This window comes from Podarcis pityusensis, assembly GCF_964106645.2.
Source record: "Podarcis pityusensis genome assembly, chromosome: 6".
Classification (NCBI taxonomy): domain Eukaryota; kingdom Metazoa; phylum Chordata; class Lepidosauria; order Squamata; family Lacertidae; genus Podarcis; species Podarcis pityusensis.
Window position 1 is genome coordinate 30,681,277 of NC_138030.1, and position 22,356 is coordinate 30,703,632.

General features: G+C 43.3%; 2 protein-coding genes across 11 annotated transcripts in view; both read right to left on the reverse strand.

Annotated features, from left to right (window-relative positions):
• The window catches only part of PHF20 (PHD finger protein 20), a 49,224-nt gene extending 34,601 nt beyond the window's left edge, over positions 1 to 14,623 (reverse strand). For 2 of the 3 annotated variants that reach the window (XM_081010378.1, XM_081010376.1), the window contains exons 1-2: positions 14,473 to 14,614; positions 7,098 to 7,237 (exon numbers count right to left, since the gene is read on the reverse strand). The gene's annotated coding sequence lies outside the window, so the exon portion shown is untranslated. Of the gene's footprint in view, positions 1 to 7,097; positions 7,238 to 14,472 lie in introns of all 3 variants that reach the window. The other variant, XM_081010377.1, reaches the window with a different exon arrangement.
• A 3,891-nt stretch (positions 14,624 to 18,514) lies between these two features.
• Positions 18,515 to 22,356, reverse strand: part of LOC308479626 (rho GTPase-activating protein 39-like) — a 101,275-nt gene continuing 97,433 nt past the window's right edge. For all 8 annotated transcript variants that reach the window (XM_081010370.1, XM_081010368.1, XM_081010369.1 and 5 more), the window contains one exon: positions 18,515 to 22,088. In XM_081010370.1, coding sequence (XP_080866496.1) covers positions 21,894 to 22,088 — 195 coding nt within the window. In that variant the 3' untranslated portion in view covers positions 18,515 to 21,893. The remainder of the gene's footprint in view (positions 22,089 to 22,356) is intronic.

The window sequence follows — 22,356 nt, forward strand, 5'->3', positions numbered from 1 at the left end:
TAACCACATTATTTACTATCAGTTTAGCTTTCTGTTCTGAATATATCGCCTCGATCCCATTCTCAAAACCCCGTCCCACTCCCATCTCTTTTAAATTTCCCATCATAAATTTCCAGGAGATATTGTCAAAGGCCTTCTCCGCATCTATAAAAATTAAAACTGCTTTTGTATTTATATCTGTTTGCAAAAGTTCCAAAATGTCAATAATGTTCCTTGTATTAGCAAACAGATGTCTTCCTGGGAGAAAGCCAGCCTGGTCCTTATGAATTACTTCATTTAAAACTTTTTTAAATCTATTTGCCAAAATGTCTGCAAATATTTTGTAATCCACATTTAAGAGAGAGATGGGACGGTAGTTCTTAAGTTGTGTCTTTTCAGCTTCCGACTTTGGTATTAATGTGATAAACGCTTCCTTCCACGACTCCGGTGCCCTCCTCCCCTCCATAATTTCATTGCTGACCTCCATCAAAGGTTGTATCAAGTAGTCTTTCAATGTCTTATAGTACTTGGAGGTCAGCCCATCTGGTCCTGGAGATTTGCCAAGTTGCATGTTCTGGATAGCTTGTTCGATCTCCTGTCGTGTTATTTTAGAATTCAGGATTGTCCTGTTTTCTTGTGACAATTTAGATAATCCGTTTTTTGCCAAAAATTGTTTAATCTCAACATCATCTTGCGGCCCTTGGGTGTATAATTTTTTGAAGTATCTCTGGAAACACTTTCTAATGTCCACTGGATTCTGGATGTTTTTTCCATCAACCTCTAAGTTTGTAACAGTATTTAATCTTTGTCTTCTCTTCAACTGCCAAGCTAGCAGTTTTCCACATTTATTCGCCGACTCAAACGTTTTTTGTTTCATTAATTTAACCTTCCATTCAATTTCCTGATTTATCAATTTAGAATATTGTGTTTGATAGAGTTTAATTTCTCTCAGAGTTGGCTGTGACTTCGGATTCACTCTTAGTTTCTTCTCTAATTCTTTTATTTTATCCAAGATCTTATCTTTTTTCTCATTTTGTGTTCTTTTCTTCACTGCATTCTGTTGTATCAAGAATCCCCTCATTACAGCTTTGCTTGCGTCCCAGATTATTCTTTTTTCCACCATATTATTCATGTTTATCTCAAAATAGTCCTTCAAAACTTTTTGGGCCTTCTTGGTAATTTCCTGATCTCTAAACAAATTGTCATTCATCTTCCATCTAAAGGATCCAGTTGGTAATAGTGTCATATCCATCTTTACTGCATTGTGGTCGGAGCAGGTCTTTGGGCAGATTTCCACTTTTCTGACCTTAGGTGCCAGGCCTCTAGAAATCCATATTTGGTCGATTCTTGTCCAGGTCAGTTGGGCTTCAGAAAAGAATGTTCCCTCTCTTCCTAGTGGGTTCTTTGTCCTCCAAATGTCAATCAAGTCCATATTGTCAATCATTTCAAAAAAGGTTTTAGGTAGTCTGCCGTCTTTTGTAACATTTTGACTTTGTGACTTGTCCATGTTAGTTGATACGACCCCATTCATATCTCCCATCATTATGATGTTGTTGTAGTCTAGATAGTCCAGCATTGTCTCCTGCAACTTCTTGTAAAATTCCGATTTCCCTTCATTAGGTGCATAAATTCCTAATATCAGCAGTTTCTCTCCTTGATATTGTATCTCAATAGCCAAAATTCTTCCATGATCATCTTTAAATAGGAATTTAGGTGACAGGCTCTCTTTTGCATATATCACTACGCCTCTCTTCTTAACTTTGTCCGAAGATACAAATTCCTGGCCCAATCTTTTATTTATTAACACTTTTCTGTGGAGCCTCGTCACATGTGTTTCTTGTAAACAAATAATGTCCAATTGTTCTTTTTTTAATATATGAAATATTTTCTTCCTTTTTTCCGGAATGTTACAACCATTAATATTCCAGCTCAACAGTTGCAGAGACATCCTGAACTATCTGGTTATTTTTCAAGGGGTGGTATCTTCTCAGGGTCTTCAGGTTCCACAGATGCTGATGTTGGTATTGGCGTTGCCTCAGGCCCAGGAGGTAGTTCAATTCTTTTTTGAAGGTCCTCTCCGTGTGTAGACAGGAATTTGTCTCTCTCTTCCAATGTTCTCACTTTGACCTTTCTCCCTCTAAAGGTAAAAGATAATCCTTGAGGAAATTCCCACCTGAATGGAATTGCGTTGCTCCTTAGTAGTTTAACAAGTTCAGAATAGGCGGTTCTAAGGTCAAGCAGTAGTCTTGGGATATCTTTATAAATTTCAATTCTTCTATCCAACACCTCCAGTGATTTTACAAAGTGTAGTCCCAAAATCTTATCCCTTTCCTCCTTTGATCTCAATGTTATCAAACAGTCTCTGGGCCTCTCCTTCTTTATGAATCTTCCAAGTCTGAAAGCTGACACAATTTTAAAGTCCTTTTCTTCCAAGTTCCAGAACTTGGAGAATTCTTTGGTCAAAAACTCAGTTAGATTTCCTTCTTCTGCCTCTTGTAGTGATCTAATCCTTAAGTTGTTCTCACGGTTTCGCAGTTCTATCATCGAGAGATAAATCTGGTGTTCCCCAACTTGTTTAGTGAGTGGTCTTACCTCTTGCTCTAAATTTTCAAATCTTTGTCTGGTGTCCTCAGTCAATTTCCGATTTTCTGCTGAGGCCTCCGTTAGCTGTCCAATTGCTTGTGCATTCTGTGCCACTTGTGTGGTTAATTTATTTAGACATTCTGTATTTTTATCAATCTTTGCTGATTGCGCATCTGCTTTCTTGTCCAAAGCTTCCAATTTTTCAAAGATTTTGTCTAGTACAGAAGCAGATGCTCCTGAGGCCATATCTTCCAGTTGTAACTGCTCTGCTTCGCCCTCACCCTCCACTTCTGAGGGCAAAGTAGGCACAGATGATCTGCGTGTCTGTGAAGCTGAGGTTAGAGTTGTTAGAGTTGTTTGTTTAGCTCTCCCTCTTTTTCTTGTGCCACTCATTCCAACGTTATCTGTCAGTCAAGGTCACACTGAGTTGTTCCCATGGGAATGGAAAGGTCCAGAGCAAGCAAACAGCAAAGGAATCGAAAGTAAAAAGTGTATGTAAAATCACTGTTATAATCCAATCCTCTAGAGGGAGCTTAATCTGTCTTTCAGAGTCTAATTTAATGTCCAAGAACCTTCAAATACAAATGTTTAGCAGAGTTTATAAATGGTCACCTTGTTGCAGACAGTGCTTATTTATCTCCAAAAAGAATGTTTCAAATTTAAAAGGTCTCAATACCCTCAGATTGTTTCAAGTTCCAATATACAGTATCCAAATCTGCAGTACTGACAGCTCCCTTAGTACTCAGGCAGCTCCTGACTCTGGGTTTCACCTTTTAATTTGTAATCCAATAAGAGGAGGAAAGTCAAGTGCAAATAGAAATCCCAAATCTTTAACTTAAAGTCTTTACTTTAAAATGCAAGTTCAAATAGATGCTTAGATCTGTAAAACTTAGAGTCTCTTTCTTTCAGCCTCCACTCCTCCAGCTGATTGCTTTTTTTCAAGTTCAATGGCTGCGGAAGACGGACTTCCTGCTTCCACGTCTCTCCGCTCACAGCCAAGTTCAAGCCAATTCAAGTTTCCCTTTTAAAATCTCAAATTTCAAGTGATTCAGTCTTTTACTCACAAATTAGTTGCTTTTTCGTCCGGATCCGTAATTTAGCAGGAAAAGGGATCAGCGCTCACCGACAGTAGCAGCGCGGCTTCGCTCCTCAGGCTGTGAAACAGCTCACAGCGCCGCAACCCCCCTCCGTGCTCCGGAGCCCCTTACGGGGTTCCTTCTGCACTTGGAGGGTCGCTCTAGGCGCCCACCGAGCCTCAAGACCCCAGGCTCTTGCCGCCTGGGGTTTTCCGAAGTGGGTCTCCGCTTCGCCGTAGCGGACGACCCGTTGCCTGCGGAGCCTCCTCTCCCGTTCAGAAGAGGACCGCCATTGCCGTTCGCGCCGCCCCCGGAAGTTCCACAAGCTGCAAACTATCAAAGATGTATATGTGGATAGCCAATCCTGCTACTGTGGAACACACTAGAATGGGACATTTATAACCATGTGCCTCCCTTCTCTGACTTAAAAGGCCAGTATGTATAGCAAACCTTAAGCAAGATGCTGGCAATTAGCTCCAGACAACAGCTGCAGAGTGTCCTACTGTTTCTTACCCAGAAAACCAACCTATTAGACACCTGTACAAGGTATAATTTCCCACACCTCTTTGTAAACCAGGCAGACAGGGTTTCTCCCTTAATACAATACTATGTATTCAATATACAACACAAAAGAAAGGAAGTCTTGTCCATCTGTGTCACTGGATTCTGGGCCCAGAAGGCATAGACAGAGATATGTAGCAACTTAGCTCAGCTCTGCATATGGGAAAAATGAATGAAGGGACAGGAAAGCTTTGACAGAGCCGGGCAAGGAGCAGATTTCATGTGAGAGAAAAAGGGGGTGACTGATATTTCTATCTATCCTGTTCTCTTTTTGGTTCAGGGTGGGTTACTAAAAATTTTGTCTTTAGGCCAAAGAAATAACTGCCTAAATTTCTAAGCCTACTGAGCGCTATTAGAAAGAATTACTGTACGGAAACTGTCAAGCAGGCCTCCAGTAGTGGCTATCAGGTACATAAGCAGCAAGTATTTTTTTTAAAAGTAAGTTTTAAGGTCTCCTAAGTCCCCTTTGCATGTAATGCCTAGCCAGAGGCTGTAACCCAAAGCAGCTAATCCAATAGTCACCAAAGGGACCATGACACCTCGCCAGTGGAATATAACTACGAGATAAATCAAAAGCCTTCACGGGCTTTCCAACTGAATGGATGAAGGAGCCTGAATACATTTTAAACCATCTGTGTGAATTGAGTGTGTGCTGAATCCTCATGCACAGAGCATAATATGCTTAAAATGTGTGGTCTCCACTTCCTAGGTGGTTCTCCCTCAAACGGAAACTACTTTTCCCCCAAAAGCTTTAAGACATTTAATATGTAGATGCAATTAAATGTATTACAGAATGCTGAGCTGCTCATATTAGTGACTTTCCCACCAGATAAGTGCTTTCCACCATCAACGTCTTAATAGCACTGAAAAGTAACCTAGTTTTCAAGAGCACTGCATTTTATTTATTCTGTCATGTTGAGCTTGAACATACCACAGCCAGGTGAGTTCAGGACATGCACCAAGGCTAGCATTTGTCTATGGACAGCTATGCTTTATTACTGGAGTCCAAAGGCTATTTCCTCCCACAATGGAACTGACTAGATCCAACTGACTTTGGTCAAGTCAGTTTATTATGGGACTATTATCATCCTGCATTATTCATTTTATTTATTTCTCCTTGCACTTTGTTCCTGGTCTCACCAAAGGCCTGTCTCTAGATTCTAATTCTGTTCTTCAACACCTTAAACTGATTCTATGATAATAATCATGCTTCCATACAACTGCATATTCTATTTCCTTTGCTGTATCCAGCCTGGAAAAGATTCAGCACTCATAACCTTTACGTTCCATTTCCACAATGCACAGAATGTCTGTAATACTATGTCTCTGTCTGAAGACCAATCCAAGAGAGAGGGATAGTACCTGCACATCAAGCTCTGTTCTTGACAAGCAGCCATGGACTCCAAGTGCCAGGTTAAAAAAGAATGGTTTTATACTGCAGTAATGATTTACAGATTTAAAGAAACCACAGATGATCACACTACTTTTCATATTAACTGCTCCTGCTAGTTTACTCATGTTAATGTGTGGTAGACATTATGGGGCCCAGTACAGACATAATGCTAGCTCCCTAAACTGCAGGTGGAAGTGACCCATGCTTGGGAATATACAAACTGCCCTCTTTCTCCTCCACTTTTTGGCACAGGTTTTCCTATTTTTTCTCTTGTTCACTTAACTGTAGGTTATCATTGCATCTGTACTGATATTTGCCATGATCAATGCTGACCAGGGTTTGGAAATACAGTCTTAAGTGCAGTTATGAAGGGACCTTTTTATATGATTAGCATTAACTGTGCTTAGTACCACTGTATGAAACTGGGTATTTTCAAGTTTGGCTGTAAAATTTCATGGTGGTTTATGAATTGGAGCATATCAATGTCCTACAATGTTTCTGCATGCCTTCATTCCCACTCACTCCACCATTTTGTCACTGAAGTAATTATATAATGTGCTTTTACTATGCTACAGTGGAACCTCGTGTTACGTACCGTCCTCCTTGCAAACGTGTCAGGTAACGAGCTCTGCTAACCAGGAAGTAGTTGCTCCTGGTAGTGAACTTTGCCCTGGGATGTGAGCACATCCCAGTGGCATGCGTGCAGTGGGAGGCCCCATTAGCAAAAGCGCAGCTCAGGATAAGAATGGTTTCATGTTAAGAATGGACCTCTGAAAAGAATTAAGTTTGTAACTGGTGGTACCATTGTATACTATACTTTTTTCTGATGAATGTGCCTAGTGATATATTGCTCCAATTTATATTTATATCAGTCATACACCTTATGTGCAAATTGCCTGGAGACGGTGGTTAACCAATTAATAAATCAATGATAATACTTATTTCATGATGATTATGATTTCTGTTTTATTAGTATATCAGTGGCTCTCAAATTGGAGGCTGGAAGAGACAGAACACCTGAATGGGGTAAAACATTCAAAGGCAAGATAGTATCATTGAAGAGAAGGAATCTTTCTCCTTTCACTAGCCAAGGTTTGTGGGCTGAATGCCTTCTGGCAGACATCACTCACTGATGCACACTGAGTTTGCAAGAGTGACTGCATCCCCACTATCTCATCATACCACTCTCATCAGAGAAGAAGGTTGCTAAGATAGACAGGGTGCCTTATGTGTAACTTTAGAAAGCATATTCTTCTCTAATAGCAATATTTGATTGGTTGCAAACATATACTAATGAAGCAGCAGAATGAACACAACTGTGTACGAGATTCTCCACACAATCACTTGTAGCACACATTACTGGCGTTGGTTTACAGAGCTACATGGCACAATAAAATAAAGAAGTTTGAGATACACTGAGATAAGTAATATAATCATAAATACTCAGTGGCGACATGTGTTGTGCATCATACCATAAGTAATGGCAAGAACAAATAAAATCTCACCCAGTTCACCCCCCGCAATTTGCATGCCCTCATCAGAATTGGTCAGTCCAAAGTAGGAGTGGTGAATGTCCATGATGCCTGACACAATTACGATCCCTTGCAAGTGGATGGCCACAGCCAGGCTGCGCTGAAAAACACACCTGCAGGTAAGAAAAGGCAATTGCTACATAAGGCTAAGACCAGCACTACTATGGTTTTAACATTCCTATAAAAATAGGCAGCATTCCTGGAGCAAAGATCTATAAAATATCTTCCTTGACCCACACCCTGTCCCAAATACAGAAATGTATTAACGATTCTAGGTACACACACTGATCTCGACCCCAAAATGGAATTTTGAAGGTAAATAAAAGGATTCCCCTTGAATTGAATTTCCTTATCTTTAAATAATGCTGTGTAATGTAATGTATCCCTATAAAAGGATTAGGGATGAGAAAAGTATTCTTAACTACACAAAACATCAAAAACTAATGGGCTACATTCAAATGTTTATTTCTCCATTTAGCATGTAATTTAAGCACATATGATCCTTTAAGTCTTTACTGACACATTAATGTATTTTTTAAAAAAGTTGTTGCCTGGTATATAACCCAAAATACTTTAATTATTTTCTTGAAATTCAAAGCTCTAAAAATGTAGATTTGTATTGATTACATTTAAGAAACTGTTAACTACTTGTATGAAGAGAGCTGAGGCAGTGGCAGATGAGACGATTACCTCATCCCCATTAGATAACTGGCACTAGCAGACATGGAGACAGATGGAGGTTCTGCAGGTGACACTGCACCTATGGGCAACAAATTAACAGGTGGCGATCCTATTCCCACTATGGCTGGCTACTCTTTGTTCCTGTCCAGTTTCCCTATCTCTTCCCCCAGGATTCTGCTTCCACATTTCTTTTTATTATCTAGATCTGTTTATCCAGGACTGATTTCTTACTGAGGATTCCATGCACACTTTTAACTGTGCAGGGCAGACCCTCAATTTAGTTACTGCCTCCAAGTATGGGAAGTATAATCAGGAAGGGCGGGGGGGGGGGGAGAGAGAGAGAGAGAGAGAGAGAGAGAGAGAGAGAGAGAGAGAGACTTGAAATAACTAATTGTTATGGTCCAACCATTTCGTGAGATTTGGTCTTACAGCAGCAGCTGGCAGTTCACCCCTGCAGAGGTAAGTAACCCATTAAGAATGTCTGCCTCCAGAGATTTCAAGAATGAAGCAGGTCAGATGACAGCTAGAGCACATATGGTGCAAGACTTGCCACAAATGCAATTGAGCGCATGCTAAAGGGCATGACTGTGCCTACTGTGAGGTGATAACGGGTGGCGAAGAAAGTATACTCTATCACCTCCATCTCATCCTTAAGTAGCCATGGAACAGAGGTTAACATCCATCCCAATAAACAGGAGCGTAGGAAGCCTGCTGTGGTAAGTTTGCAAGACACTTCAATGATGAAATTTACTGAATCCATGATGATTTGGACAACACGGCTGTAAAAAGTCTAGATAAAGTGTAGTCTGGTTTTGTGAAAGCAGTTTTAGCTTTTGAGGTCTGGGGATGTGGAACAAGGTGCTTGTAGCTGTTTGACTGACCTGGCAACTTTTCTCATTGTGGCTGATCTGAACAAGCTTGTGATGGATGTTGTGTTTTACTGTGTAAGTCCAAGGCATGGTAAGTGCATATTTGTGTGCAGAAGCAGCGCCTGCCATCCTTAAAAAAGCAGGAGTGCAGCCACTCTTGAAGAAGAAGAAAAACAACCACCTGGTCACAGAGGCTTATGATAACTACTTTTTAGGGAAGATGCTTAAGAAGGGTGGTGGCAGTAGCAGTTTGGTTCCAGCTGCTCCAAGAGCAGGGTGGGCCAATATTTTCATACCCAGTGGGCCACAAGAATACTTTGTTTGGGAACCCATGGGCCGCACACTGTCTTGTCATGCAGGGATGGGGAGGCCAAAATTTGATGCTGCTCCCCCCACCTCCCATGCTGCCTTCCAAAAGCCAGGTAAGTGAGTTCCTGGGCTTTGGGAAGGAGGTGTGAGGACTCTAGGACCCTATCAGAGCTTTCCAAAGTCCGGTGCCTCACTTACCCAGCTCTGAGAAGGCAGTGTGAGGGCTGGGAGGGGTCAAATGTTGCTGATGGCTGCCCAAAAAAGCCCTAGGCCTTGGGCCGTGTGTTGGATCATCCTGCCCTAGAGGAAACTGATTATCTAGACTCATTCCAGTCTGGGTTCAGAACTGATTTGGCCTTGGTTGCCTAATCATTTACTTTCACAGAGAGATGCAGTGTTGGTCTGATGCAGTCTCTCTCCCTCTCTCTCTATATATAAATGTCCAGTAGCACCTTAGAGACCAACTAATTTTGTTTTTGGTATAAGCTTTTGTGTGCATGCACACAATACACTAGTATCTGAAGAAGTGTGCATGCACACGAAAGTTTATACAGTCATACCTTGGGTCGAATGTGCTTCAGGTTGAGCACTTTCGGGTTGCGCTCCGTGACAACCCGGAAGTAATGGAGTGTGTTACTTCCGGGTTTCACCACTAGCGCAGACCATCAAAATGACGTCATGCACATGTGCGGAAGCAGCAAAATGTGACCCACGCCGTCGCGTCTTACGTTCCATTCAGGATGTGAATGGGGCTCTGGAACGGATCCCGTTTGTATCCCGAGGTACCACTGTGCCAAGAACAAACTTAGTTGCTCTCTAAGGTGCTACTGGACATTCTATCTATCTATCTATCTATCACAGAGAGAGACAGAGGTGAAGTGCAACCTTGTTGCTTCTATTCAATTGTTTCATGGCTTTCAACTGTAGTACCTTACTGGACCAGTTCAGCAGGATCCCCCTCCCTCTTTTAATTGTAAACATGCAAATTGTATTGATGAAGCTAAATTGCTTGACAACAAGAAGTGGAAGAAGTGGTAAATATTCTGCTGTTTCACAGGCAGTTTTCCATACTTGCAGGAACTAAGCCGGCAAGTTTTTTAATCTTGAGGAGGGGAATGCTTTGTCCCGTGGTACATGGAACAGGTAGGCTGATCATATAGCTTATCCAAAATAGTGGCTAAGTCTTCAGTAAACCACTGTATTATAGTGGTTCCATGCATACCTACAAGGCCTGTTCTACAGCATGGCATTGGGTGCCTGCATCTTGGCCTTGTGGGGGGTGAAGCAGGTAACTTCTTGTCTCTATTGCTGTTGAACATGAAGCTGTTCAAGATAGTCATTAGGAAATTTGGGGTGTTATGTCATCAGTATGCAAATGACACCCAGCTCTACTTCTCTGTTACATCAGAGTTAGGAATAGATATGCAAGTCTCCCTGGACAAAGGGATTGATGAGCGTCAGTTAAGATGAATCTTGATAAAACAAAGGCCTTGTCAGTAGGAGGTTCCCAGGTCTGGGGAGTGGACACATTGCCTGTTCTCTCTGAAGAACAGGTGCAAAGTCTGAGGGTACACCTTCATCCACTATTGTTGCTGGAGGCCCAGGTGTCCATGGTAGCCAGGGGTGCCTTTTACCAACTTTGGCTGGTGCACCAGCTGTGACAGTTCCTGGACAACCTAGACACAGAGATTCATACATTGGTAACGTCAAGGCAGGATTTCTGTAATACACTCTTTGTGGGGACGCGCTTAAGGTTGGTCTGGAAACTGCAGCTTGTGCAGATTGCTGCTGTTATGTTGCTGAGTGGAGCTATACCAATACCAATAGTATATGACAGCACTTTGGAAAGAACTGCCCTGGCATTTTTACCACTGCATAAAATCAGCATTTCCCCCATGTGATTATCAGTAAGATATTGTTATATATTATTTTAAATTGCTCTGTCAATGCTTAAGAAATAAAATTGACAGATATGTGAGCGCATGTAGCTTAATGCTCAATATTGGCATGTCTGTGTACATTGTTTTTTGAGAATTGCTTGTTGTTTGAAGAAAAGATACAACCTGAATATTATACAACAGATAAACACAAAACTACTGGGAAAGTTTTAATTCCCCAAGGCTGATTCTAGTAATAGTAACTGGCGGAGTCAAACGGAATATATTGTGATAATAAGGATTGTTGGAAAAAGAATATTTAAAGAAAAAAATGTTTAGCAGAAATCATCAATATTTCTGTTTTTCCTCTATCCTTTCTGCTGCATTTGCAAAAGCTGTTCCTCATAAATCTATAGTAAATTTTATTTACCATTTCTGCATCTAAAAGACCTCTTCCCTATTTGGGTACCGATACCCAAGTACAAAATATATTCATATCATATTGTAACATACTGTATATAGTGTGTGATGAATTTATACATTGCCACCAATTGTATTTTCCTGTTCCTAAAGTGCATTAGTTCTGCACTCTATGATTGAGTCTATCAAGTATTTGTAGTGATTTAAATTAATTTAAATTCATGTTAACCAGAGAGGATCAGTTATGCTCTGTAATGCCCACTGATACAATCCTTTAAAAGAGAGTACTGTATTTTTTGCCCTATAGGACACACTTTTTCCCCTCCAAAAATGAAGGGGAAATGTGTGTGTGTCCTATAGGGTGAATGCAGGCTTTCGCTGAAGCCTGGAGAGCGAGAGGGGTCGGTGCGCACCTACCCCTCTCGCTCTCCAGGCTTCAGGAGAACCCCACTGCCAGCCCCACAAGCTCGGGGGACAGTGGGGAGGAGGAACGCCGCCATCCCGCTGTCTCCCGACCTGGTTTGGAGGCTGGCAGAGGGCTTCCCCCTCCCCCAGCCCCACAAGCTCCCAGAGCGATGCCAAAGCTGCGCGCAGCTTCAGCATGGCTCTGGGTCCCGTTCTGGGGGCGGGGGAAGCTCAGGCTTCCCCCGCCCCCGCCCCTGGGGGGGAAAAATAATTTTTTCCCCTTTATTCCCCCCCCATCTAGGTGCGTCCTATGGGCCGGTGCGTCCTATAGGGCGAAAAATACGGTAGCTACAATGCGGTGCTAAGGTTCAGCCTAGACAGCGTATTCAAAACAGTATCCACACTAGAGGAATAAATTTGCTGCTGTTATAGAGCAAATTACAACTGTATTCAACCACTGATTTCTGCTACCACTACACTTGAAAAACTGAAACTTCCAGCTTACTAGAACTACCAGCTACTAATTCTTCCTCCTCTGCCCTTGCTCAGTTTGCATACCATACCAACATATGAAGCTGCCTTACGAGTCAGACCATTGCTGGATCTAGTTCAGTACTGCCTACACTGACTGGCAATGATGCTCCAGGGTTTCAGGAGTTGCCATTAATTGAACCTGGGATATTTTGCATACAAACCAAGTGCTGTACCACTGAGCCAGGACTCTTACTTTAATTCCCTAAGTCTACATACATAGCAGTTTAAAGGACTGAGTGGGTAAATGAAGGTACTGCAAATACAGCTACTTTGATTTTTCCGATAATCACACAAAGCAACAGGATTATATTTGTGCAATTTCCTTGAAGGTATTTATCAGGCTGTGTGGTCGGTCTGCAGCATACACACCACAAGTTGCATAAACAGCAGGAGTTTGTGGCACATCTGAGCAGGAGCAAGAAGTACTGGGAGCCTGGCTACAGCAAAGTGTCATCACCCCCATGCTCTGCTGGCCTCTCCTGTTCTGCATACTCCTAAGGTTAGTAGGGTCTGAGGCAAAACCAAACCATTGTAGAGAGGTTGCCTGTACTGTATAATAAATCTAGCATACACAAATCTACCATACACCTTTTCATTCTTTGGGCTTGAAATACTGTGGCACATTTGCTTAAAAAGTCATCTATTGTTGCATTTAGAAAAATGAGGAGGGTCAGTAAAACTATCCAGCTAATTATGTCTTCAATTTACTATTTATTTAAATATCATTATATTTTCCCTTCATTAAAATAATAACATGGATGATGGTAGTATTCTGTTTGATTTACAGCCCTCCAGATCAGCTTTGTCATCTTGCCACTGAAACACACTGTGTGCTGATATCTTAGCTTCCAAGTAAAAGAGGATCTAATTATAATGCAGTAGCATTAACAAGAATGGAAAAGTAAATATAGTTTACAAGCAGGTGATATACTAAAGTTTTAGCAACTCTGGATAAAAGCTGTTCTGAGTATCTTGGTCCTGAATTTACTTTGATCCCACAGGCAATGTTTATTGTACAATAAGTTAAAATACATCCTCCCATGTGGTTTTCTGTGGCAGATTGAATATGCCCAATTCTTTGGGAACAAAATATATCTAGGTTTCTAGGTAAAATACCCAAGAATACTTGCCACTCCAGCCTATTTTCCCATAGGCACAGAAAAGGTAAGCAAAGTGAATTTGAAACACGCAAAGTGAAACCACATTTCTCAAAAGGCCTTACAAACGAATACCCACAGCCAACATGAAGGGCACTGACCTATTCTAACAATATAAGCCCTAAGGGCAAGCAATTAGGAAAACATATGTTATGTAACTGCAACGCCCATTATGACTGTCAAGAAAATAATACAGACTCCAGGTCCCAGCAATTCATCACCACCTTTAATTATTACAAGAGATAATCTCTGCCCAAGGAGAAGAGGGAACAATTATCAAGGGTGTCACTACGCCCTAAGTGGCAATTACTGCGGCCACTACTAGAACACTTTCCTTAAAAAAAACAACCACTAATCGTGGGGCTCTCAATGAAGCCAAAGTAGCCAATGAAACAAACCACGCGCGCCAGTCCTGTGGTACAAAAAGATGCGTAAGCTGGCGTGTTATTAAAGGGGGAGGGGAATGAAAGCGCAACTGCGTCTCGATCCAAACCGGACGCTGCGCCTTGAAAGGGATGAGCGGAGTCTTGGCTGATGCAGAACCTGCCACGACCAAGGTCACGTTACTGACATCCTAGAAGCACAGCATCCCTTCTTGCCCAAGAGGAGGAGGAGAAGCTCGCCTGCCCTTTTGGCTTTCCTCCGCTGACGGGGGCCGAGCGGCGTCAGCAGCTTCCGACGAACGAGAAGCATGGTGCCGGGAGGAAGCCGAGCGCCGCGAACAGACACGCCGCCGACACCCGCCCGCCCCTTCGCAGGGCAAGAGGCGGCGCGGGAGACGTGACGGGCCCCTCCGGGAAGCCTCGCGCCGGTCCCACGCGGGCGCCGAAAGCCGCTCGGACGCCGCCGGAGGGACCGGCAGGCCAGCCAAGCACCTTCCCGGCTCCCGCTGAAGGAGCCTCCGGGGACCCGGAGCCCGGAGGGAAGAGGCGCCGCCCGGGCCCCGGGACTCCCTCCTCTCCGCCACAGCCGCGGCTGGTCCCCGCCCCTCTCCGCCTTTGTGAGGCCGCGGCGGGAACTCTTCTGCGCTCGCTGCCGGGCTCCCCCCCCGCCTCCCTCTCTCCGCGGGGCCGCCTAGGGAGCGCCATGTCCTTACCGGGGAGGGGGGCTTGCTTCTCGTACGTGCCAGGGGCTCGAGCCGCGGGGGCAGGGGCCGCCAGTGATCCGCTCGCCGACTCCAGCCCAGCGCCGCCGACTGAGCAGCGCCACAAAATGGCCGACGCGACTGCGGCGCCGCTAGCTCGCCCGCCCGCCTGCCGCGAGGGGAGGGGAGGGTCCTCCTGTGGGAGGGGCGAAAGGGCCAGGGGGCGTGGCTCCGGCGGAGAGGGCTCGGGGGCCCTCGCGCAAAATCCAGGCGGCGGCGGCGGCGGCCCGTCACGCGCGCATCCATCTCTCGGGACCCGGAAGGCGTTGCTGCTTTCCCGTTGTCCAGTGTGAGTTCGCCAGTGGGAGGAACTCACGACACGGGCAACGAGCGCGTGCTTTTTTTAAATACGCGCTGCTGCTGGGCTCAGGTGTATTAAATCCTTGGAGAGAGGGGCCATCAGCCGCAAATTAGGGACCGCTTTTAAGGCCACGTTTAAGACATCCCAAACCTTTCACGCGGGGAACAGAGCAGAGTTCAGTGACTGGAGTACGTGCTTCGTATACAGTGATACCTCGGGTTAAGTACTTAATTCGTTCCGGAGGTCCGTTCTTAACCTGACACTGTTCTTAACCTGAAGCACCACTTTAGCTAATGGGGCCTCCTGCTGCCGCCGTGCCGCAGGAGCACGATTTCTGTTCTCATCCTGAAGCTAAGTTCTTAACCCGAGGTACTATTTCTGGGTTAGCAGAGTCTGTAACCTGAAGCGTCTGTAACCCGTGGTACCACTGTACACAGCAAGTTCTCTCTGATCCCAACCACAGCCACTGGTGTAGTGGTCAACTCTGAAGTGCAGGCACGCTTCAAAGATAGCGTTGCACCTTGGCTTGTGAGCTTATACAACAACAAAAATTAAATATGAATTTTTTGACCAATGCAGACATTACGGCTTCGGTATCAAGGCAATTTTCTGCTCACTCGCTCTTCCAACCAGGGGCGTACCTTGAGGTTGACCATGTTGGCTCTTAGCCCCCCTGCCAAGGGTGGGTGGGTGTGCAAAAAAACTTGCTTCTCTCCACTCTGGTTTGGAGTGGCTAGGAGCCATTTTGCTGGGAGGAGAAGCAAGTTGGTTTAGAATCTTGCTGATTATTTAGGGTGCTCTATTCTTTTAAAATGCAGGTTATCCTTGTTTGTTATTTTTCTGGTTTTTAAAAATGTTGTTTTAATGTTTATTTTAATGTTTCTTCTCAACATTTTCCAGGAGAAAATCAGGACCAGATTCTCCCCTTTCAGGTTTTGGAGGAAACAGTTAAATAAGGTTATATAACATAACTCCTCCTCAGTCCGATGCTCTGAGCAGCAGTCAGAATCTCTGATGTTGGCGACGAGATCACTGACCATAATCAGAATACAGCGTAAAGCGTTACGGAGTCGAGTTACGCCGGCTTTAGAGACCTCTTCATATATAGTTAAATTCTTACACTGGCCATAGGGTGGCAGTATTTCCCTAAACACATTCTTTGTTTCCATTCCATTAACTGAAGAAATCAGCCGCAGGTTATCGAGAATGAGCAGCAGTGCTTTTTTTCTTAAAAAAATGTTTAGGGGTACTCTCTCCCTGCCAAGTTTTGATGAGCAGAATTTTACTTATTCTGCCTAATAATATGGACAAGTTGTTGTTGAAGATTGAGACCAATCATATACCCCCTTGAAACTGCCCCAAGCAGCTTGTCTATTTGGGAGTATCAACACCTATTTATTAGATGATATGGAACCATTGCTTTTGTGTGTTTACACATATACCTTTTTTTTTTAAAAAAGTTGCACCTCCCCTGAAGTACTGAGTACTTCCAAGTGGGTTGGAGTGGGGGGCTAAATAGATGGTAGATTGAAGTGAAAATTCCATGTTCTCATGTCTACCATCACATTTGTTCTCAGCTATGATGTCCACAATGAGAAGCTAATATCCAGTTCTGCACAGAAACTGGAATGTGCACACCCAGTGTTAGCTTCTAGAGCTCATTTTTGGCTGGAAGCTACAGGCTTTGAGTTGAAAATTCTGCCCCCTGAACTCAAAGGTGAAAATAATAATAATAATAATAATAATAATAATAATAATAATAATATTTATACCCCACCCATCTGGTTGGGCCTCCCCAGCCACTCTGGGCGGCTTCCAAAAATATATTAAAATACTATAATACATCAAACATTAAAAGCTTCCCTAAACAGGGCTGCCTTCAGATGTCTTCTAAAAGTCTGGTAGTTGTTGTTTTCTTTGACATCTGGTGGGAGGGCGTTCCACAGGGAGGGCACCACTACCGAGAAGGCCCTCTGCCTGGTTCCCTGTAAATTGGCTTCTCACAGTGAGGGAACCGCCAGAAGGCCCTCGGTGCTGGACCTCAGTGTCCAGGGTAGAACGATGGGGATGGAGACGCTCCTTCAGATATACTGGACCGAGGCCGTTTAGGGCTTTAAAGGTCAGCACCAACACTTTGAATTGTGCTTGGAAACATCCTGGGAGCCAATGTAGGTCTTTCAATAGGATACATCAGATCTATTAGCTGTGCAATCTTTTGAAATGTCAGGGTGCAACAGTGGGAGCTATGGAATATTGCAACAGCGTCTGGCGTATATCCACTACTGCACAGATGTGAAACTTTGGGCCAAGTGTAGCCCTCTAGGAGTCTATGTGGCTCTCCCCAGTCACACCTCTCACCAGCCATGCTTCATGCCCTTGAGTGCTCTTGACTAGCCAGAATGTGTCCTTGAACTGTGTTCTCGCTTGTCGTAATGGAGGGATGTGTGACTTTTACGTGTTGTTCCACCTATTTTTAATATGATTCTGCATCGCACAAACGTGTGGCCACTAGATTGCCCACGCGGGAATGTGACCCTCGGGCTGAGAACTGCTATCCACCCTTGACCATCCTGATTCACTGATGTCCTTAAATAATTGCTTCTCCATGTGACCACGTGGGACTATTTGCAGTGTTGAGACAGCTCTTGCGATGAGGGAAGGGTGCTTCCTGCACGCTCAAGAACACATTCTATTATTTCACTTTTCTGGACTAAGCCAATGAGCTGAAATCACTACTGTTAGAAGACAGACAACAAATTGCAAGCAGGAATGGCTGGTAGGTAAAAAGTCAGCTAACGGAATTGGAGGGGGGATAAAGCCCGTTTTCATACACTCCTCTAGATATTCCTAACCAGAAAACTTCAAGCTGCAGAGTTCACAAATATTGACCTGCAATGTATCAACCTTTTGACTGATATAACCTTGATGTTATTTGCATTAGCACTAAGATTAGGAGCTAATATGCATTCCCGGGTAGTGTAACCTGGAAAATGAACTGTGGAGGGTGAGGACCAATTTTTATACAAACCTATATAGTATGAACTGTTTGCTTTGCATGTGCTTAACATTTATTATTATTAATCATCATCATCATCTAACTTTTTATTGCCCAAGACAACTCAAAGTGGCTTATAACTAAACAACTCCCCCTCAATACACACATTAAAACTGAGAAACAAAAAAATATTAAAAACATCCAGGCCACAGATAGTTAAGAGGCTAGAGGCCTGGTTAATGAGGAAATATTTTGCTTGGCATCGAAAAATATAGAATGATGCTGCCAGGTGATCCTCTGTGGGTAGAGCATTCCACAAACGGGGAGCAACCACTGAAAAGGCCCATTCTTGTGTTGTTACCCTCCAGACATATGGAGGAGGCATACAAAGAAGGGCCTCAGATGATGGTCCATATTGGTTCATATGGGAAGAGGTGGTACCTGAGGTTCTGGTAAAATGAGTACTCTGCTATGTCCCAAAACCACAAAAGAGACACCACCACAAAGAACTCAAAAGTAGGATGATTTTTTAAAAGACTGTCTGCCATTAACAATGTAAATATGTTATAGTCACTATTCAGCCAGGAGAAAAGGTGGGGAGAAAGCAGATATTATGAAAGGTAGCTTAAATTCATGCCTTTAGTCAAGGCACAGTTTGTCTAAATCTAAATCGGTGTTTAAAAGCACATAGAAAACAATGATGAACCACAGATGTTTAATTATTCTTTAACAACAGTAAGGGACAGTATGTTTTGCTGATTCACATTTACAAACATGTTGGCAAAAAGAAAACAATATCCAGTGTAATTTTTAGCCTATTTTACAGCCCTTGAGGGGGGGAAAGCATTAATATAACAGCCTGTCTATGCTTCTGTTAAGTGCCAGGGAGAATTTTAATCATTACCCACTCTGTAGTTGGCCGCAGTGTTTAAATCTGGGAAACCTGTGCACTCAGAGGACATCCCGAAACAATTTTTAAAAGCCTTTTTTAAAGGAGCGGGGATGTATGGCATACTAAAAATTGGTCAACACTTCCCATTTTTCAAAAGAATTATTTGTGTAAAATGTAGTTGCTCTATGGTATGGCCACAAACAGAGTCAAGTCCTTAGTATGCTGCATGGATATGAGCTCTGTGTGAAACAGAGAAAATAAATTTATATCAAGATTTGTAACAGAAGCAGGCCCAAGGTACTCTGTTTCAGGCAAGTTTGGGAAGTGTCAAAAGTAGGAGTTTTTCTAATCCAACATATTTACTTGGGAATAAGATTGAGTTTGATGGGACTCGCTCCCAAATAAGTGTGTGTAGGATTCCAGTTCTAACAACCTGGCACAAAGAGTGAACAGCACTGGCCAAATTCTGAAAAAGGAGCCTTTTTGAATAGCACCCAGCTCCTCGGAAGATTCAGGCTAATCTACTTCATCAAGTGCAGCTCAGGAAGAGATAGCAAGGAGCATTCTGCACATGTCACAGTGATTGCCTGAATTCTGGATTCAGCTCAAACAACATGTTACGGGCAGCTGTGTGGATATCACCCACATGTGTCTCCCTGGCAATGTAAGGGGTGGAAAAGTCATGTGACATGCCCCAATGCAGTTTCTGTAGCCACCTGCCTTATGTAAAGTAGGGAAACATGAATGCAAATTGCATCACCTATTCCTCACGTTACTAGTGAGATGTGCATGTCCACATAACATGTTGTTTGGGTCCCAGAGAATGGCTCTGTTCTGATACAAGAAATCAGAAATCACCAAATTTCTTGGTAATTTAATTGAAAAGTAGCTAACTCTCAAAAGATAGCTAGAAAAAGGCACACTATAAAGGTGAATGGGAACTTTGGCATTATCAAATAAACCAAGCTAAAGGATCTTTTACAGCAGAACTGGCTCAAATAGGGAAACAGTAGCATACTTTGGTTCCACATAATGAGATGGAATAATCTAGTAAGAGTCACAGTGTCTGGAGATCAAAGGATAATGTGCATTCCTCTATCCATGAAGATCACATCAACCACTATCTGAGAAGTACTAATTCGGTCCGAAGACTCATCACACTGGCACAGGAAAGGCTCAAAGCACTGACTGTAAAAGAATATACAACCTGACTCAATTTTCCAAGATTCTGTCCTTGTCATTTCCATCAACTGGCCTCTTCCCAAGGAACCCAAGCCTGCAAGTCTGTTCAAGGGCTTTCTGAAGGAGCGACACCCATTTCCAAAATGACGGAGAGGCAAGGACATGGAAGGCTCCTGTTTCAGGTATGTGTCAGCAAAGTGGCAAGAGAAAGGTGTGGAAGTACTGAGGCAGCAGTCCTACTCCTACCCCTTCCCCTTAATCAGCAAGGACTCCCTGACTAGTGGAGGGGCAAAGTGGTCAGAAGACTTCAGCCTCGGTGAGAAAAATCCAACTTTCTGTGAAAGGGTGAAATGAAGTTCAGAGTGTTATGGCATTAAACTGCTCTTCTTGCTTAGCATAATTGCTCTCTTCTACCTTAAGACCAAAACCTGTGTTTTTCAAACCAGAAGTACTGACTGAGGTCCTAACTAAAATGGATGAAGGAAATCCATGATCAGATCTGCCAATGTCTTTTTCTTTCATTTAAAAAGCAGTCACTGGTGGGGACTTAACTCTTTACTCCTCTCACTATTTGCCCAACTTAAAGTTCAGAGATGAGGGAAGAGACAGGTATTATATGGATACTGATTTTCCTACCGCACTGGATCATGCTTCTCAGCTAACAGCAACTTTGGAAGGGCAATGTAAGTCTGGAAAGTGCAATGGACATGAAGGGTTCATCTCCAAACCAGTGCAGTCTCCCTACAGCTTCTTTTAACCAAAGAAATAGATATCAGGAGATCTGACCAAGGAGTTCTCATGTTATGTCTAGTTTGGCTTTGTAAGCCTGAGTGGCATATCTTGAGCTCAGTAAATGCCTTCATGCTGATCATGTTTGCTCATAACATCTTCACAACAACTTGATACCCGATTTTAGTCTATGTTGAAGTAAGGAGGAGAAAGGCAGCAGGAGTCATAATTGACTGCAGTTTTTAACATATAGAGAAAGTTCCATTCTGGAGAAACAATCTGTAAGCTATTTACATTGCTGTGACCTAGCTTAAACTCAAGGGGACAAGGATCATTGCCATTTGAGACATCTAACCCAAACAATGAAAAAGTATATTTGAGCTAAAAAAAAGGCTTGAAATTTAATCAGCCTCTTTCTAAAGTACTATACAGCAGGAGAAGAAAGCAACAGGCAGTCTCCCAAACTCCAGCCCATGACTGCTTTTCACTGTGGGAAAAGGTTGCTGTTAAATAGCTTGACCTTGGTTTCCAACAATGCCTTCCACTTGGTCCTTCTAATATGAATTGAGTAGTAAAAGTACTCCAGGCATGAGGAGAGTCAACCTGGATCGGAAGCCACAGCTCATCCAGTGCTGCCAAACTGAACCTTTGGTAAGAGTGGTGTGTTTTAAGGTAGCAAAGACAGGTAGAAGAGTTGGAGAAGGATGCAGCCAGCAATTTGAATGGCAGTACTGGCTGCAGCAGGTTTGCTCCAAGGCAGGATATGTGCTATAGTAGCCTGAGACAACAACCCTTTTCCTTCTGGGGGTGAAGCTTGATTAGCGAAGTTTCCAATCTTCAAGTGGTAGAAGCAAAATCCCAGTATCTGAGAGCAGTTGGTTCCCAATAAACATTCCACTTTGAATGTGCAGTGGATTCCCAGTGTAATGCAAAGCGGTTCCAACTTTTGTGCTTTGACAATGCACTGGCTGCTGCCTCTGGCATATTGACTTCCTAGGAATCAACTGCTGCAGGTTCTTAGGAGTGCCCTCACAGCATGGTCTGAGAGTTGGCTCCCTGATGCCTCAAAACCCTTTCTAGTATGATGACTTCATTATTATAGGGTTTCCTTGGAGACATTAGCGGTGTTGCTGGGGCGAGGAAACAGCTGTCGAAGCAACAGGAGCAACCCGAGGAACCTGGAGCCTGCAGAGGGGAAGATCCATGGCTCAAAGAAGGTAATACTGGCAAGAGATCCTTGCTCCCTTCACATGGTGTTGCCTGAAGCCAACCCTTCACACCACTCCTTTGATAAAGCTGGTGTCCAAGTGCACAATTAGCATGCGCAAGAAGGACATCTCTTTGCGAGTGTTTTCAAAGATAACTCTGGGATCATCAGATTGGCATCGCAGACAATTTGGGGCCATCACCATGGCCAAGTTGTTTACGTCCATCTTGGTTTTGCCCACATTGGTTGGCTGAGCAAAAATCTGTGAAATAAAGAAGGTGCAGCTCAAATAAACTCAAAGATACATTGATGTAAAATTCTGGAAATAGCCCAAAAGATTTAGTTGTCCCACAAAGAATCACTTACTCCTGCTAATGCTGATACGCTGTCAACTTTAAGAAAGACTTTCATATAGGAGATCTAATTATATTATTATTGCGGATCCTAAGACCTGCAGCCAAGACTGCCTCTGATACACATTAGAAGAAATGAAGATTGAATCTTCAGAGGGTTTTATTCAATTGTCATTC